Source organism: Pectinophora gossypiella, chromosome 3 (genome assembly GCF_024362695.1).
Source record: "Pectinophora gossypiella chromosome 3, ilPecGoss1.1, whole genome shotgun sequence".
Classification (NCBI taxonomy): Eukaryota; Metazoa; Arthropoda; class Insecta; order Lepidoptera; family Gelechiidae; genus Pectinophora; species Pectinophora gossypiella.
The window spans coordinates 4,258,846-4,278,050 of NC_065406.1; the positions used below are offsets into that span (position 1 = coordinate 4,258,846).

At 41.1% G+C, this 19,205-nt stretch overlaps 1 protein-coding gene across 5 annotated transcripts in view; it reads right to left on the reverse strand.

Moving 5' to 3' along the window:
• The window catches only part of LOC126379655 (E3 ubiquitin-protein ligase UBR4), a 75,290-nt gene extending 56,271 nt beyond the window's left edge, over positions 1-19,019 (reverse strand). For 4 of the 5 annotated variants that reach the window (XM_050028497.1, XM_050028482.1, XM_050028506.1 and 1 more), the window contains exons 1-23: positions 18,887-19,019; positions 18,429-18,526; positions 17,495-17,631; positions 16,391-16,511; positions 15,719-15,984; positions 15,165-15,328; positions 14,424-14,559; positions 12,496-12,618; positions 9,401-9,543; positions 8,351-8,552; positions 7,743-7,902; positions 7,159-7,325; positions 6,705-6,870; positions 6,387-6,574; positions 5,931-6,087; positions 5,366-5,613; positions 4,806-5,021; positions 4,208-4,395; positions 3,921-4,101; positions 3,472-3,577; positions 3,014-3,167; positions 2,328-2,571; positions 1,826-2,047 (exon numbers count right to left, since the gene is read on the reverse strand). In XM_050028497.1, coding sequence (XP_049884454.1) covers positions 1,826-2,047; positions 2,328-2,571; positions 3,014-3,167; positions 3,472-3,577; positions 3,921-4,101; positions 4,208-4,395; positions 4,806-5,021; positions 5,366-5,613; positions 5,931-6,087; positions 6,387-6,574; positions 6,705-6,870; positions 7,159-7,325; positions 7,743-7,902; positions 8,351-8,552; positions 9,401-9,543; positions 12,496-12,618; positions 14,424-14,559; positions 15,165-15,328; positions 15,719-15,984; positions 16,391-16,511; positions 17,495-17,631; positions 18,429-18,526; positions 18,887-19,008 — 3,909 coding nt within the window. In that variant the 5' untranslated portion in view covers positions 19,009-19,019. The remainder of the gene's footprint in view (positions 1-1,825; positions 2,048-2,327; positions 2,572-3,013; positions 3,168-3,471; positions 3,578-3,920; positions 4,102-4,207; positions 4,396-4,805; positions 5,022-5,365; positions 5,614-5,930; positions 6,088-6,386; positions 6,575-6,704; positions 6,871-7,158; positions 7,326-7,742; positions 7,903-8,350; positions 8,553-9,400; positions 9,544-12,495; positions 12,619-14,423; positions 14,560-15,164; positions 15,329-15,718; positions 15,985-16,390; positions 16,512-17,494; positions 17,632-18,428; positions 18,527-18,886) is intronic. The other variant, XM_050028490.1, reaches the window with a different exon arrangement.
• Positions 19,020-19,205: the final 186 nt, after the last annotated feature.

The following is a 19,205-nucleotide window of genomic DNA, read 5'->3' on the forward strand; positions in this document are numbered from 1 at the left end:
TATTCAACGAAGAAATCAACCTTCCCGTTCCCGTTTCCACCAAAAAGTCCGCGGCAAAGAGAATATAAATAAATCTGTATGTTGGATGGAAAAACAATTAATTAAAAATGACTACTATTTAGGCCGGCAAATGCAACAACTTTTTTTTGATTTGGTTTTCCCCGAAGGGTAAGGCAAAGGGAACTATGCCCATACAGCCATTTCATTTTATGTATTGATTTTTTATTATAATATATGTCCTCTTTTAAAACACGGTACTTACCCATTATTTAAAAATGTTTAAATAATATGCGTTAAAACAAAAATATTTTTCCAATATTCCTTTTCTCAGATTGTAGTATTTTTAGTTTTTTATTTATATTTATTCTCTTCATACAAAATCTCTTTATAAATTGTCACTGACATTCTATTACACTTGTCAAGTAGTCAAAGCCTTTAGAGAAAAAAAAACTATCACGCACACAAACTAACATTGACACCTCTACACGCTCAGCAAATACACTGTAATCTGCACCACTACAAATGTAGAATTGATCAAAATTGAGGGTCTGAAATATGGTACTTCTCGTATTCGGACCCTAAATTTTTGTTAGTTTGCGAAAATCATACACCAAAATATTACTATTTATCGGTTTTATAACAATATTCCTCTATCCGTTTTCCTGTAGCACTGCATCAACTTTTGTATGGAAAACGAATCACCTTAATGACGGAAAATGCCGCGTAGCGGTAAGTGACTTGTTTCGACAGTCAGCTTACGGAGACTACACGGTGGATGAAATTATAATGTAAGACCCTCAGCGTTGGAATCGGGTGAGTGTTTTAACCCCTGGTAGACTATTTTAGCTATAAGACATGTAACTATGAGGAAATGCCGCTTTCCATAAATCATGTCAGCTCGTGCTAAAGGAAACAGACCAACGTAGAATATGCAGGAGACTCCCTGGCTAAGATAAGTGGCGGGGAGTGCGTAGGCTGTTGCGTAACTCGAGCTACCAGCCAGGGAGCCAAGGATGCATGTTGGAAAATGATAACGGTCGTCAAGATTCGATGGAGACAGGGGCGTGACTAAGGGGTCGGAGGAGGTCACCGTGGGGGCATTATGCCCCTGCGTCCGCCGGTGTCAAGGAAATGTTGTTGCTCAGCATAGCAACAACAGGGACACCACAGGAGCAGTCTGTCGACCGTTAGGCTTATACCATAGGTTATACCACGCGCGTGGACACTGGCCTTGGTTGGAATTAGCGAAGCAGATTAAGAGTAGAATACTTATCTTACGGTCAACTCATGGTTACAAGTTTTATGGCATTATTGATCTATGTGTACCTAAACGCGCTATAAATGATGTTATTGACAATGCGTCTCCATACGGAACCCAGAGCATACAGCCTGGGGAAAGCGTGGGGCGTTTTGTCATGGTATATCTTTGTAGTAGACGTTATTCTGTACTTGATCCAGGCCTACAGCTCAAGTAAAGTACAGAAGTTGCTACAAAGGTTATCATTTATATATGTCACTTTATGTCTAATACATTGCTATATATAAGTACACACAGATTGAATATGAACGGCCAAATATTAGGACGAAAAGTTAGACTAACATTCGACACTATGCGATTAGGCGTCAAACTGGCAACATGTGGTATAACCCGATTGCGTTAAGAATCACGCGCTATAGATGCTATGACGATGATCGTATTTACGTAATTTTTGACTGTTTTATCTCTAAATCGCTGCGCATGCGTAGTTAGCGTCAAATTTTCGTCGTATTTTGGTACGACGCGCTTCATCTACGGTATGTATATATCAATGGTCTAATAACTCACCAAAGCCGGCACAATGAGGTCAAGCGCTTTCTTCATAAGCTCAGGGTTGTCAGCCAGCTTGGGCGCCCCGACTTCCAGCAGCTTGGCAGCTGAGTATGCCAGCATCATGAGCGACGGGCCGGGCGAGTACTTGCCGTGGGTCGTGCTGATCAGCTCGCAGTGCGAGGACACTAGGTTGAGCACCGCGCTCTCTGACGGGATGATGTGCGACGCGTAGAAGGCCTGCCGATTGGAATGGTGTATGTAGAATATTTTTTCAAATCACTACGTAGTTGTAGTAATCCAAGTGAGTGCCACGGAATTTTCTTGTCATCTAGCTTCGTTCACCAATAAAACCAATCCACGAAGTTAGGGACTAGGAACGGATTTTTAATACAAAAGTCTAAGATGGATATGACGAGCTGTACGATGACAGGTGATCAGCTAATCAACTTTATAATGATCCATCATGTTTGGAAAGATAAGTAGCTGTTGGCCGGCGTGAAGCCCGTGGCATACTCACCAAGTTGATGCAGGCGAGGGGCGGCGGCGCGGCCAGGCGCTCGAGCGCGGCGGCGGCGGGCGGCGGCAGGTGCGCGCGCAGCCAGGCGCCCAGCGCGGGCCCCGCGCCGCCGCCCGCCGCGCCGCCGCCGCCCGCGCCCACGGCCGCGCCGCCGCACACCTGCAGCCGCGCCGCGCCCACCGCCGCCTCCGCCTGGTTGCTCGAGCACTCCATCAGCGGCGCTAGCTCCAGCCCCGCGCTTAGCCTGCGGGGTACCTCATTACGTGAATATCAGTGGTATAATTTTAATTTAGTTTCATAATTCTAAAACTAGATTTTTCTCTGTCTTGCGCTCGTCGTAAGTGAAGGACGGCACTATTTTTAGAGCTGTCAGACTCAATTAATATTATTTTTTAGCAGACAAAGGTTATCAGAAGCTGCAGTAGTTTTAGGCGGATGAGACGTTCGTTATGTAAAAATTGACGATTCAAAGTGTAACTATGTTACCTATTGAATAAAGATATTTTTGAATTTGAATTTGAAAATTTGAATTTGAACCGAGCGTATCCAAAAAATATTTTTCAAAGATTAAAAAACTTATTTAATAATGCCACGTTCTACATATTTGGATCAATTGAGCATCAAATTTTAATCAATCAAACATTGATAAAAATATTAACTTTTCATCATTTATAATGTTAACTTACCGGCAACAATCGAGGACAGTCTCTAGCAAGTCCAACAAGTCGGGCATGAACTGGTGCGCCTCGCTCGCCTGCGCAGAGTCCGCGAGACACACTTTCAGACGAACCAGGGCCGCGTCACATGAGATCACATCCAGAAGGGATGGAAGACCACTCGCTGCAAAAATGCCAATCGTTAGGTTCATTGAAAATATTAACTCCCTTTTCACATCCTAGTATTACGCACAAACTATACCTCAATACATCCGAGAGAATGTAATTTTATAAAGATCTCCTAATTTATTTTATATGATGTTTTTGGCAGGAAGTTGGAGTGTTTATTTACATCCGTACTGGATCTAAAGAATAAAAAGACTTTGAGTTGAGTTCTGGAACGGGAAGAATCGTGCGAAAAGCAATATTTTCCAACTTGTATAAAAAGTACAGTGATAAACATTCAGAATAAAATTTATAGAACTTACGAGTAATATTCTGTTTCAAATGTTTGATAGTCTCGGATGCGAGCCATGCTGTGTACTTGATGTTGTCGCACGACGTGCTTACACCCGCTAGAAGGTTCTCAGCGTACTGTAATAAAATAATGTGAAAATGTATATTGCTATTGGTGTGGGCAGAGCTACAAGTAATGCACGATGAACTGCAACTGTTACTATTTTATTAGACCATTGCGTCCTATTTGAAATAAGAAAAGAAACAGTGGTCTTATAGTGTCAGTGGACTTACAGCAAGGATTCTCATTAGGGAAGGGAACATTTTAAGAGTTTCCTTTACTTTCTAAACATACATGTAAGCTTTAATCGTAAGCATAAAACGCGTTTAATTGCACAAAACAGGTCTTTCTCCTTTTCGCTCTGACCGTCACCACGAGACGACATTCCTGTCTTAGCATAACACAGTGCATTTAACCTACCTGGGTATACATGCCCTGCTTAACGAGGGCGTCCTTGAGCCAGGGGTTGAACACCTTCTTGTTGTCAGCGCGCGGCGCCCAAATGATCGCGTGCAGCGGCAGCGGCGACGGCAGCTCGGCCGATATGCCCGCTTGCAGCTTGTCCATGTGAGGCGTCGCTGGCGGCATGCTTATCACTAGCCTGTGAAACAAGGACATTCATGTACTCATGCCTGCCCTCCTCGGCTATTGGTTGGTAAAAGACGTCCATAATTCGTCAAAACGTTTAACATATATCAGTAACTCACCTCCAAGCAGTCTGAAAGCAGTAGTGCGCAGCGGAGAGCGCAGCAGGCGACGCGTGGTACTGCGGGTTGTCGCACACGCACGCAGAGTTGAGCAGCGCCAACAACGCGTCCAGAAGTAGCGGGTACTTCAGCTTGTGCGGCGTGCCGAGCACGAAGTTGCATGCTAGCCCGTCGAACTTGGGATTCTCCTGGCGATATAGATGTTTGTGAGTAGATGTTCAAAGACTAACAATAATGAAAGTTCACAATTTATATGAGTTAACTTCAAAACACTGAAACTATTAGTAAGTCATCATTTCCATAGCGTATTTTAATTCCGGGGTCCGCTTACCTAACCTAGAGGTATAAACAGGTTTCATTTTTACAGAAGCGACCCACACGACCCAACGTTCGCAGTACTCTAAATAGGCGAGCATGCGCGAAGACTCTCATGAAAGGAACGAAAGTGGTGTGTCAGGATTGTAGTAAGTTGAATTCTGGGGGCTCTGCCATCCCCGAACGGGAAATATGCTTGATCTTATGAATATTGTGTATCTTCTGTATGTGTAGAAGAGTGTAGAAGCACCCACTAACTGAAAATCTATTAGCATAAAGTCACCTGATTATTAATCTCAGCATTGGTAAGAGCGTAGAACCGGGGCCTCATAGAAGACTCGTCCTGCGTAAGTCGTCGGTAGGATGTCTCGATCAAGGGCACCTCGCAGTAGATGCGAGCTTTGAGCAGCCCGCTCTCCGTGGTTGTCTTTGACCCTGCTGCGCCGGTCTCCGCTGATGGCTGCGCTAGACCCGGCGCAATTACCAGGTTCCATTCGATCTGCAAGAAAAAGTAATAAAGTAATCGATCTACATTTTCTGATATTACTTTGAAAAACGAGAATTGTATGTTACCAAATGAATAAAGACATTTTTGAATTAGTATTAATTTTGGTTCGTTAAAATCAGCACGCGAAACCTATTCTGTTGCTTCCTAAGTTACAGATCTCGTTTAATGGCGAGAAAATACTCAGTGGAATATTTTTCTCGTCATTGAGCATTTGACGTTAACTTTCGTATAATAAAGTCTGAAACACATCGAGATGACGCCTTCCAATCTTGTAATCAGTAGTAAAAATAATTCCGGTGAACGTCTAATTGCGCTATTACAATAAATAATCTCACCTGTTGCAACAGAGTCTGCGGCGCATCATACAAGTGTCGCATGAGATACTCCAGCAACAGCATCAGCCTGGTCGTCAGCATGAGCTGATGCGGCGCGAGGGTCATGGCACGCTTGCGGTCGTTGATGCCCAGCGTCTCCACCACCTTAATGATGGCGTTCGACGTCATCAATAGCACAGACTTTTTCTGCATCAGCGTCAGCGAGTGGAATAAGTAGACGAGTAGCTGAGCGTGTTCCACGTTCAAGTCTGCAACAAGATTGGTTTTAGTAAAGCTGTAGGTCTTCACGACAGATCAGGATACATACACTAGATTAAGAAGTTGTGAAGTGAAACCTGGCAAACATATAAGAGATTTCCTAGTTCTTCATGAAAAGAATAAGTGGTAGCATATTGGGGCAACACTTCCCATGGATAAGAAGAACCTTAATTCATACGATGATGAAGACAGGTCGATGCAGTACAGAAAATTTTGGGAGTTTGAGTACTCTAATGCCAGACGTCCAGAGCCACCCACATCTAAACTCGTAAAGATGTCATTTGACGGGCCGCAACGATAAGATTACCTTCGTAATCGTGATCGCACGAGGCTTGCGGCTGCAGCGCGCACTCCTGCAGTGTGTTGACGATCTTGTGCCACATGGCCAGGATGCTATTCTCGCGCTCGGCCGCCGGCTTGCTCAGCACCATGCTACCTAGCAGCTTCACCACGCGGGGACCCACCTGCAAACAACATCTATATGATAACCTTTTGCCGCGTCTTTTAACGCTCTAGCCGTGGTGAAGAGTGTCATACGATCACGTATATAACACCAATTGGGTTCAATAGGTAAACATTAATAAAACAGGTCATTCATCCATCTATGTAAATTACTGAATTCTACAGCATCAAAGCGTTGACGGCTAATATGTTATATGCGAAGATCAAGTAGGCACAGTTGTTTACATGTCAGGTGGTAGGGGTAACACGTTTTCCAGATCAGTGATATAATGGTACATGTGACCAGTGAGATGAGCATTACCTGTAGCGGGGTGATGTTGGTCCGGTCGGCAGCGGCGGCTGCGGAGGCTAGCAGGTGGTGGTGCAGCGCGGGCTGCAGGGAGGAGAAGGCGGCGCCGCCCGACAGGTTGTGCAGGTAGCGCACCAGCGCCGCGCTGAACGCCGCGTACAGCGCGCCCAGACGGACGCCGAAGCAGGAGGATATTGTACCTGGGGGAAATTGAATACAGAGTGTTAGTGACATCGTAAGGAATAGTAAGGGGGATGTTTCAGACCATGATTCTGAGCTAATATCAAGTGAAATTTTGTAACTCCTTAGAATAATCTGTGTAGCACATACCGGTGTCAGTGCGCGCGGTCTCCCGGTCGAGGTCCTTGGCGAGCGCGGCCAGCAGAGCGATGTGAGCGTCGTGCAACTGTAACGCGGGCGCCCCTAGCCGCTCCGAGCCCTCGCTGATGATCTCTTGTGTCAGCAGGGTGAACACTTCAGTCGCCAACGTTATGTACTGAACAGACACATAGCTAGTTAGTACTCTATATTGTAAAAATATTCCAGATAGTATCGAAACGTAGGTGGCATAATTATACGAACCCAGACACTCCATTCAAAAACTCACAGTCTGCGCGTGCTTCCACTTACTTCTTAGCAGCTTACAGCCATTTAGACTGACGTAAGACCCAGAAGGGGTGAAGTAAATCTAGCTTAGCGCCCGATACGAATTGAATTGTTCTCTATTATTATTCTCTAGTCTATACTCCGAGACAACAATTAGTTTCTTTCCACCATTACTCACAGAATAAGGCTCCGCCTTGTCGGGCACTATGGCCTGGTGCGGGCGCGAGGGAGCGTCCGCGGCGTCGGCCGCGTCGGCGCCGGCGCTGGCGCGCACGAGCCCCGAGTCAGCCGCGTCCGGCGCCACGAGCGTCGACTCGAACCACAGCCCGAATAGCGGCTCGCTGTCTGTTCACGGGACATTATGGACAAATTCGTAAGTTGGTACAATTGATTCTAAAACAAAACTCATAAATACGAAACAATGTAACGTTACTCTGGAAAAAGTAGAAAGCAAGGTAGTTAGCTAATAACCACTGTGGCGTCCTCTAATAAAACATACTTTCTTTCTTTTCCTTCTAACCAAAGTAGACACCTCGGGCATCCATTAACGGATTCCTTACAAAAGCATTGTAAATTAATGATAATATCTATCATAATTATTATTTATTATCCTGAATCCTCACCGAGTTATGTATCTTAGATGGCATGTATGCCAAAAAAATGTCGAGTACCTTGAGTATCGAAATTCGGTTTGTAATACTCCCAAAACAACCACATCTAAACCTTCAACAAAAAACTTCGAAACAAAACTACTATTGTTACCATCATCAGTCTCTGAATCCTCGGAGCAGAGTATCATGTCCTGGAAGTAGACGGTGGAGTCGGAGCGGTCGGGGTCCGCGTCTTGATGCTGTTTCTGAACAACCGCGCGCTTCAGGTTGGTCGCCTTGCGGTAGCACACCACGCCTAGCGCCACGAGCAGCTGAAAGTAACAGGAGACTTATAAGAATAGCATATTATATTATTTCGTGTATCATGAGTCCCATTCAGGTGCAACTCAAAGCATGAGGATGCAATAACGAATTCTAATACAATTTTATTCAGTAGGAACGTAGTTGCACTGTGAATCGTCAATTTTTACATAACGAAAGTCTCATCCGCCTAAAACGACTGCAGCTTCATTAGAATCACTTGCACTGAGCACATATGCATACCTGGCGTGTTAAATACAGAGCTACGACTGTTGTCTGTATCGATTTTTTTTTGTATGCATCCAATTAGAAATATGAAATGTTTGTAAATTATCTTCCGACGGCAGAATGTCCATAGGGCTCCACGATCACACGGCTCGTTGATCCATGAACGACACCATGGTCCTTCTCTAGCGGTTAGCGGCCAGCGGCTAGAGATGCCCCAAGTGATGTGGCTACCTGGTGCAGCGGCGCGGCGGCGGCGAGGCGCAGCTCGCGCTGGTGCGCCGTGTGCTGCTGGCGCACGAGCAGCGGCGCGGGCGCGGCGGGCTGCGCGTCCCCGCACGACAGCGCCTCCAGCCGCGCATCGCCCAGCAGCGCGCCCATCCAAGCCAGGCAGCGCCCGCCCAGCGCCACCCACACCACGCCCACGCCCTGTTGCCTGACACACAATACATTCTTCTTTCAAATCATCAGCAGGGGGTCTACAAAGGCCACATTGTTGTTCATCTAAAAAAGCAAAGAATTTGACATTTGCGCATATAAAATTTCAAATAGCTATGTTGATTTTTTAGATGAATTGATTCAATATGGCTTTTTAAACTCCCCAGTTGGCACGCAGCCAAAGCGTTACAACACGAAGGGCCAAACTTTCCCAAAAGCCTGGAGCCTTCCAGTCACCAATTCATGTCAGGTTTACACTGGATAATCTGTGCAAACATCACGTGTAGACTTGAGAATCCTTTTACCCCGACAGAATGCTGTTATTGGTCTTCTATTGATGAATATTGGGCTTCCATACACTTTAGATTTAGTACCAATGCTCGCCTCTTTTGATCTTTTTATGTGGTTCGGGGCCGTAATATATTATTACTCTATTTCGCCATGGAGTAACTAGATGTCAGATGACAGTGTACCGTATCATTATGAATACTTTGACAGTTTTACAAATGCTTGTCACCTTTTTAGCAGCATCTTTTCCAATATGGCGGGGCCTTATGTTTTACGTAGTATAGTATATTAGTAAGTCCATGGTCATGGTAAGTGGACTCTGGGAAAAACGGAATGACGCTAAAGATGATGACTCACATTCGGGAAGCGTCTGAACCGTGTATAGAGTAAGTTCGTTCCCTCAAATGCAGATGTTATGGCTGTTCAAATAAAGTGCAATATCGGTTGTACAGTGTCATTACACGCCGTCGCTTGTGACAAGATGCGCCGCGAACATTTTTTTACAGAGTTTTTTTGTCTATTTGTAATACAAGGTGTATGCTCCTTGGTAACACTTACATCTTGGTGAGGTTGTAGGGGCGGGAGGGCGCCTTAGCGGGGCTCTTGCCGGTGGCAGCGGAGGGGCAGGGCGCTCCGCCCAGCGCGTGGTGCAGGCCGCACAGGAGCACCCACGCTCCGATCATCAGGTGGTTTTGATATACCTACACGGAATAACATTTTACTATTTGATGAAAGGGATTTTGATGATTTGACTTGGTTTTTAGATGACTTGTAGCTCTGAAATAATTCAGAATCACAAGCAGACGATAACGTTTGACCGAATGCATTTCCTAAGTGGAAAACTTGTCGTGTAAAAGCGAATATGAAAGAGAAATAAAGACATGTATTTATCATTTCATTAACGACCTCCGTGGCCCAGTGGTTGAGCGTTGGGCTCACAATCCGGAGGTCCTGGGTTCGATTCCCGGTGGGGACATATCACAAAAAATACTTTGTGGTCCCTAGTTTGGTTAGGACATTACTGGCTCATCACCAGATTGTCCGAAAGTAAAGATGATCCGTGTTTCGGAAGGCACGTTAAGCCGTTGGTCCCGGTTACTACTTACTGATGTAAGAAAGTAGTCGTTACATGAGCCATGTCAGGGGCCTTTGGCGGCTCAATAGTAACCCTGACACCAGGGTTGATGAGGTTGGTACTCCACCTCACAACCCACACGATAGAAGAAGAAGATCATTTCATTTCCTTGGACAATTACAAAATTCATGGCTTATAAAGTATTGTTAGTCATCCAATTGAATTTTCTCGAACAGGCCCTCAGTACTTTCACGCCCCAACACTGACGTAAGCTCACGACTATGCTCTCAAAAAGGGGTAGTCAGAGGTACATCCACCGAAGATGAACTCGGTACCCACACTCAACATTCAAGCAGAAGTGCAGATACATACACAAGGCCTAAAGTCTCCTTCAGATTCAGCTAAAGAATGCAACACTCGATGATAATTTTTATTACCATTAAATAAATATACTTAAGGTGATTCGTTTTCCATACAAAAGTTGATGCAGTGCTACAGGAAAACGGATAGAGGAATATTGTTATAAAACCGATAAATAGTAATATTTTGGTGTATTATTTTCGCAAACTAACAAAAATTTAGGGTCCGCATACGAGAAGTACCATATTTCAGACTCTCAATTTTGATCAATTCTACATTTGTAGTGGTGCAGATTACAGTGTATTTGCTGAGCGTGTAGAGGTGTCAATGTTAGTTTGTGTGCGTGATAGTTTTTTTTCTCTAAAGGCTTTGACTACTTGACAAGTGTAATAGAATGTCAGTGACAATTTATAAAGAGATTTTGTATGAAGAGAATAAATATAAATAAAAAACTAAAAATACTACAATCAGAGAAAAGGAATATTGGAAAAATATTTTTGTTTTAACGCATATTATTTAAACATTTTTAAATAATGGGTAAGTACCGTGTTTTAAAAGAGGACATATATTATAATAAAAAATCAATACATAAAATGAAATGGCTGTATGGGCATAGTTCCCTTTGCCTTACCCTTCGGGGAAAACCAAATCAAAAAAAAAGTTGTTGTATTTGCCGGCCTAAATAGTAGTCATTTATAATTAATTGTTTTTCCATCCAACATACAGATTTATTTATATTCTCTTTGCCGCGGACTTTTTGGTGGGAACGGGAAGGTTGCTTTCTTCATTGAATAATCTAAATAATCAATACGAAGTGGTGTTTTGTAGTTAAAGATCACATTAAGTTAGTCGGAAAACATTCCCGATAGTATTATTAAATCGGAATATTCAATAAACAAAGTGTACCTATCTATTTTCACTTTGCGCCAACAAGCCGCTTACTTCGTTTGGGGTTCGGAGTAGGAGTCCGCTCCGAGGGTGGGGGCTTAGGTTTCATTAATCATCATCAAGAAAAAAAAACACAAGACATGGCTGTATGGGCATAGTTCCCTTTGCCTTGCCCTTTGGGAAAAAAAATAAGATATATTTTGAAATTCTTATGTATAATAAACAAACATCACAGACATCATGACAGATCTAAAACTAACGAAAATCTTTTTTCTATTTGACTTATTTATGAATTTTAATCAAGAAAACGTGATAATAAGTTCGACAGCAATCAGTTCAGGTCCCCGAAACAGCCCATTTCAGGCCGCATATATATGGAAATATTACTTCAATACGTCCCAGCCTCGTCTTTTTTTTAACGTCCTCGTTAAAAAAAGACGTCCTAACCTGAACTAGCTAACCTAACAATAAACACCACGCGTAAATATAAGTCCAGAAATGCGCTGCAAGTCGTCTGGACTGGGCGCGAAAACAACATAGAATTCGATTAGCTGCTAAGTGTCCCGCATGCTAATCCGTATGAAAATCCGTTCAGTAGTTTTTTAGTTAGCCGCATGTTCACTGATGCGATTAATGTCTGTTAGAATTTTACAAATTAAAAAATACGGAAATTACGGAAGGTACTTTAGTGCAAAGTACATTATTGTATAATTATAATATTATTGGTAAAAGTGATTCTTTTTGAAAATTCCGTAATAAATAGACGGGTTCGCCAAATTCAATTGTAAAAAAAATACAAAAAGTAAAGACAATCAAAACATGCACTTGGGTTTGAACCGTGAAACTTAAGAATGGCGGCGACTGCTTTACCAAATGCGCCATTTAGAAGTTAGAAGTAGACTTCAAATTATGCATCTCTTTTAATAGCTAACCTAGTTCGCATGTGTGTGTGACAGCTTCGTGTTTGTACACAAATTGAAATGACACCAACTTTTGATGCAATGTTTCAATATGATATCTGCAGTAAATACTTCAAAATTGTAGCTTAACTTAAAAATAATGTATGTAAGATTTCGCCACCTAACATTTCACTGGGTCAGAACTCAACACTAAACGAATAAATGGAAAGAAATACGAAAACTGCAGAAGTAACGCCATCTGTTGACGCAGCGTTACCTAGCTGACTGAAACGCATCACCTTAAGTAGTCGTTACATGAGCCATGTCATTTACCATGACCTTTGGCGGCTCAATAGTAACCCTGACACCAGGGTTGATGAGGCTGGTATTCCACCTCACCATCCACACGATAAGAAGAAGAATATACTTACATATCCCCCAGCCCGAGTAGACTGTTTGAAGGTCTCCCCGACGGTGTTGTACAGGCTGAGCGCACTCTCTACCAGGGTGGCTGTCTGCTGCTCGCTCTCTTCATCCTTCGGGTGGAGGGATGCCTGGTACAACATATTATACAAAATTACAATAAGGTTCTTAACCATTCACTGTATGGTTTATAATCGGTGAGTAGTTTCCTAGGTCAAAGATAAATTATGAAATTCTGATTCACTAAATAAAGACAGATCTAAAGGTGACAAAAAACGTTTTCCTTTTTTCTATTTATTTATGAAAAAAAAAATTGTAATGAGTGCGACATTTTGTCACGTTTTTCTATGACGTTACAAGTTGCTTTTTCATACACATTCCATAGTAATTTCGAGTTTCGACGTTTAGTAAAAAGCATTTCTTGTAAAAGCAAGCAATTCTTGTCTATCAAAGGCCACAATTCCTTCACTTCCTTTTATGACACGACGTTCACCTTTTCTTTGATCTGTTCCATGTAAGCTTTTCTTGGTCTTCCCCTTCCTCTCTTTCCTTGTAGCTTTCCTTCTATGATGTTTCGTTTTGTTTAACATTTAATTTGGGGATTATCAAGGCAAGAGTGAATAGGCACTATTTGAGTTTGGGTATCATTTAAGCTATCACCAATTTAATTAGTTTTGTGTTTCTTAAATAATAGGGTTTGTCCTCAAAATAGTAGATCTGTCACCAAAATGTAGTCACCAAACAATGCAAAATCAGTTCCACAATAAATCACCTAAAATCCTGAGATATAAGGTCTAGTACCAAATAAATGTTTTTGTATGTATTATAATAGGTGTGTCCTAATAAGTATTTAAACAAACTAATTTAAAGAGATTACCAATAAATCATATTATGTTACTAGAAAATTGCATTAAGTTCAAATAAAAAATTAGGGTTGTCATCATCGTTTCAACCAAAAGATTCTGCTACTTAACTAGACTCCCAAGGTTCTAAATTTCCACTGGTAGTATAAATTATATTTAGCAGAGTAGTAAATAAAACAATTAAAGTCAATATAATCAATATTTATTGTTTAAAATAATTACCACTGAACAATCAGCGCTGGTTTAAAATAGCTGGCTTATGACACGCCGCCCGAGTCGCGCATCGTGTGATCGAACCTAGTTACCCATCGTTGAGGCCGGATTGGTCAATTTTTAAAGCGCGCCAATTTGTCTCTGCCCCTTTGATCATTTTTTCATTAAAATTATAAATTGATGTATTAAATTGGTAACGAATACTATTAATTTAATATCTGAACGAAATAAAATGTTACTACTGTATTGGTGACAAAATATCAAATAAAAAGGAGTCGCAGTCAGGGATCGATAATCGATTTATTTGGTGACAGATCTACCATTCTGAGCACAGAGTTATTATTTAAGTAACAAAACTGTTATTATAAAAACGAAGTTTATATTCATGTAATGCAATATAATTTTATTGGTTATCGATCTCTTATTTTACACATATATTAACATTAATTTGATAATTCATACCTGGGAACAATTTTTGTTTATCTGAGAACGAAAATATTTCGTGGCGATAGATCTATTTATTAGGTGATACATCTTGATGACAAATATAAATTTTGGTGATAGAAAATATAGTCCCCTTTGAGTTTGCATATAAAAGGTGCGCAATGTCAACAAATATCAAATAGCAATATTGTTTGTTAGATGAATTTATTCAATATGGCCTTTTTAACTATGGATGAAAGTCGACGAGAGTGCGAAATAGATATATTTTGGGTATGAAGCGATTGATGAATGTGGAGGAAGCAAGAGAAGTGTGTCAGGATCGAAGCAAATGGAATTCTATAGTCTCTGCTTACCCCGGTGGGAAATAGGCGTGAGTTTATGTATGTATTTTATTTTATTTTTTAGCCCGGTCTTACCTGAGCAGTAGCACAGAGCAGCCAAGCGGTGCTGACGTCACTGAGCGTGCCAATACGCTCCGGTGTGAACGGCTCCAAGCACGGCAGGGACAACGCCAGCCGGCACACATGCACCTCGTTCACCAGGAAATGGAGCCTGAGGACAATACCATAAACAGTTATGCTACGTTCAAATTCAAAAATATCTTTATTTAGTAGGTAACACAGTTACACTTTGAATCGTCAATTTTTACATAACGAACGTCTCATCCGCCTAAAACTACTGCAGCTTCTCACAACCTGTATAGCCGGGGAAAAGAAGCTGCAAGAAAAACCTCGGCACAGGGCCCTAGACGTTCACGAGACTTATATTACCCGTAAGACGTATACGAGATTTACGAGACATAATGGTTAGTTTCCTAGGTCAAAGATAAATTCTGATTACATAAACTGCCTATATACGTCCCACTGCTGGGCACAGGCCTCCCCTCAATCAACCGGAGGGGGAGGGGGGGGGGGGGGATTCTGATTACTAATTACAAATCTAAAGGCGACAAAAACGTTTTCTTATTTCTATTTAACTTATTTATGAATTTTAATAAAGAATAATAATAAGTGCGGCAATTTCGTGTTTTGACGTTTAGTAAAAATACTACGAATACAAAATCAGTCGAGTCGAGTCGAAATCAGTTACTTTTGTAACTGATTTAACTAGTTGGAAACTACCCTATTATTCTGTACAGTAGCTTGAGGCATACTTACAGCGAGGCGTCAGAGTTGAACTGCGGCGCGACGCAGGAGTCCTTGGCGGCCTGCCAGCGGTTGAGGTACCGTTGCAGGCAGGGCAGCGACGAGCACACCTTGAGGACCACGGACCCCGCTCGCAGCTCCATCAGCAGGGACGCGCACGTTGATGCCACCCACTTCTGTTACAAGACCATTGTTGTATGTTCCTTTGTTGTTTTTAATATAAATTTTGTCAGTTGACCCGGACGACATGTCGTATTTGAATTTTCAATTTAAAACACTTCATTGCATATAATAAAAACAACATAAACTGCGCGGCCTTATTGCTAATTACAGCAATTTCTTCCACGCAACCTTAGGGTGAAAGAAATTGATATACACTGAAATTTTATCATTTTACATTTAATTTCCATCTTGTCCAAAATCTGGAGATTTGTGGACGACACGTTTTTTAAAAGTGCGCTAGTTCATTGAGAGAACCTACCAGTAACTACATTTTACTTGAATTTATGAAACATTTTCGCCAAAAAAGGACCTCAAAAGAGAACCAACTAGAGTGATTATCTTACCTTCATATCAACAGCAGCCTGTTGTGTAGAGCTGGTCTCTTTAGCACTCTCGAGGCTGTCTTTACTGCCGGGCGAGACGACGGCGGCGGGCGGGCCCTGCGCCGAGGGCACTGACGTCACGGGGTTGCGCAGAGGCGCCGTCAGCTGCTCCAGGAGAGCATCAGAGCGCCTCTGGGCGGTGGAAGGAGGTTGCTTCTCCGGAGGCGTGGTTTGCGATGCCAGTGATGTGATAGGGCTCGGGATCACCGATTTCGGTGTTTGCGGCTCTGGAACGTTGTTTGGTCATATGAAATATTTACGTAATATCTTCTAGGATAACTAGGCTTGGGGGGAAATTTTATATTTATATATTTTCATAGGGTGCCTCAAAAGGATTATGTAATGAGCTCGACCCTTTTTGGAGACTATCCAATATGTGTTTATAAAACACTAATACTAAGAAGTAATTAACTCAGGCAGGCAGTTTTCACTGATAACTGCCTGTATTTGACTATTCAGTAGTTGTGTTTGTGGTTGGTGGTTGTGTTGTATTTATGTTTTAAAAAGACATAAAGAAACATCAAAATGCCTACTCAATATGCAATTAAGATAAGACACTACAAACATAGATATTACAAATGACAGTATGAAAAAAGAAACAGGATGAAATATTTTATCAATATAGACACATACCGGGTACAGTAACATGAGCAGGTAGTTTAGCATTCTTGAGCAGGGATGTCAGTATCACCAGGTCTGATTGGGGGTAGCCGCCGCCGTCGATCCCACAAAGTCCTACGACTGGCAGCAGAAGCTGTAACATAATTATATGTAGTTATAAAAAGCGGCCAAGAGTTGGTAGAAGGATATAACGTAAACACTTAAGATAGATTTTATAGGGGCCACACTTTTTTTTTAATAAAATTGTTGTGCATAGTAAACTGTAGGATCTGCAGGAATTAGGGGTGATTTTTTCCAAATTCGAAAAATATTCGAAAAGTTCAACACATCTAAATGAAAGAAATGTAACAGTAGATAGATGCATATTTCAATAAAATAGAAATAGAAATCTCTTTATTTGCTTTTGAAAAGGGTACATTAATTTAGTTTTATGAACATCCATCTATTAAAGACAATTGTTATTTATCTTATTTAGCCTATACGATCCCACTGCTGGGCAAAGGCCTCCCCTTGATTTTTCCACTCCTCTCGACTTTGCGCGATCTCCGGCCAATCCTTCCGATAAGCATTGAGGTCGTCAAACCATCTTCCTCGACTTCTAAGCCCGCCCTGAGGTATCCAGTGAGTAACGACCCGTGCCCACCGCTCCGGATGCATCCGACAAACGTGTCCAGCCCAGTCCCACTTCAGTTTGGCGGACTTTTTCCCTACATCAGTGATACCCGTTTTGGAGCGCAGTGTAGTGTTTCGCACACGGTCGATTCGTTTGACGCCTAGGATACTGCGCTCCATTGCTCTTTGGCAGACCTTGAGCTTGGACTTTTGAAATGCTGTCATTGTTATTTATATTTTGGTAAATCCCCTTTTGTGACTGGATGCAAGGATTACTCCAGAACAAGCCTATCCATGCCAAATAGAACTTGGATATCTCTGGATGACATCCCAAGATAGCAATATTTTGCAAAATAAAAAAATTTTGTAAGTCAAATAAAATGAAAGAGGTATAATAATTATTTGTTCTAGAGTCACATCAGATGAAATAATATATTGTATTTCACAACAAATGCATGCACTTTCATTAGATTCAATTTAAATATTGTCAAATATTAACTTTACCTGCTTGACGGAGACATTGGGTGCAACGGTAGTGGTCACATCGTCACAGCTGACTCCGGCTTCTGACAGCTTCTTTAGAATTTGTCGAAGTATGATCCTGAAGGCATCGCGCGCTGTGCTTAGCTGATCTGCTGGTACTGTGACAATATTATATAAATATTACTGCTGTTTACTTAGACCATAAATAAAGTCACACCTCATCACAAACTAAAGTGTAACTGTAAAGACCGAATGTCCTATTAAAATCCAAACCCCATTGTTTAAGTATTGTGTCTGGAAATCTCTACTTTCGGAGGTTATGCTATTTTATGATATTCCCACTATTTTTTAATATAATGAAATAGAAAGTATTTTTTCTGTGAAAGTTTTAAAACTTCCAATAAAATTTTATTTATCATTGCAACACATTGTGAAATATGAATATGAGTCATGTACAAAAGGTTAGGTCTCTAAAATTAAAGTCTGGTATTATTTTATTACACTTATTATTCCCCTTATTTCCATTTGTAGGATCTTAAAATAGACATAGGTAATAAATAGTTCAGATTTTTTAGTTTGTAGGTACTTTGAGTCAACTACTTATTCTGAAAGATTCAGCTTTAATATCCAACAAGACAAATATTTGTTTCTGTTACTCCCCTATAATGTCTTTAGGCCTTCAACCTAAGAAATGTTAATATAGATAAATATGTTTTTGTTTTATTTAAGTCCTTTTGTTGTTTATATTATTCTTATTTGTATTCTTGTCCGTTTTTATTATTTGTTTTATCCTGTATTGATTCTTTCAGTATTTGTTAACTTTGATGTTTTTTTATGACAATTCATGACCTCTTATTTAGTGACCCATTGGATTCAATCAGAAGCCACTGTTATTTATTTTAATTATAAGTATATTTAGCTTTGTAACAATACTATGATGTTGAACAATACTTACAGCTGCTAGCATTGATGCTGATGAAGTGTGCAGACAGGCACGCGAAGCAGGTGTAGAACAAATCATAGATATCTTCATGGTTCTGGAACTCCGTTTCACTATGGGTGCGAAATTTTATTGTTTGTTTACAAAACTATTTCTGACTGTTATAAAAAGTAAAGCAAAATTGAATACATATTCCTTCCTTTTAATTTTTAAGGCTATTTATAGGTCTAAAGAAGGATAGAAAAAGCTAGTATCATGATTTCAAAAAATCAGAGGGTAGCAAAAGTACATATCCCGTATCCTTTAAAAATATATACGTTTTTAGAGCAATAGGTGTACTTATAACGTAAAAATGTTTTAAGTGTAAAAAGTAAACAAGAACAATAAATAGGTGTATGCTGAATAATCTCCGATCGCTACCGTCATACTTGGACACGAATTTTGAAGAAATTATAGAAACAACAGTAACCAACCTTTTGATGATGGCTTGTATAATTTCTACGGCGTCGTTTTTGTCGAAAAACGGGCCGTAAAGCGCAGTTAGTATTGGTTTTATCGTAGTCGACCATTCTATATTTCCTCCCGAAGCGGCCATTTTCGGGAATATGATTTTTTTCAACATAATGTCACTCAACGTCGAAATGTCACTTGTCATTGTTTACATTATGGATGCGTTCAATTTAATTTAAAGTTTGCATACGGTTTTTGGCGGGATTTTAAGGTGATTAGATTATTTTATTATTATAATACATTTAAAACTTATTTCTTTATTCTTTCTTTTGTGTAGCATTA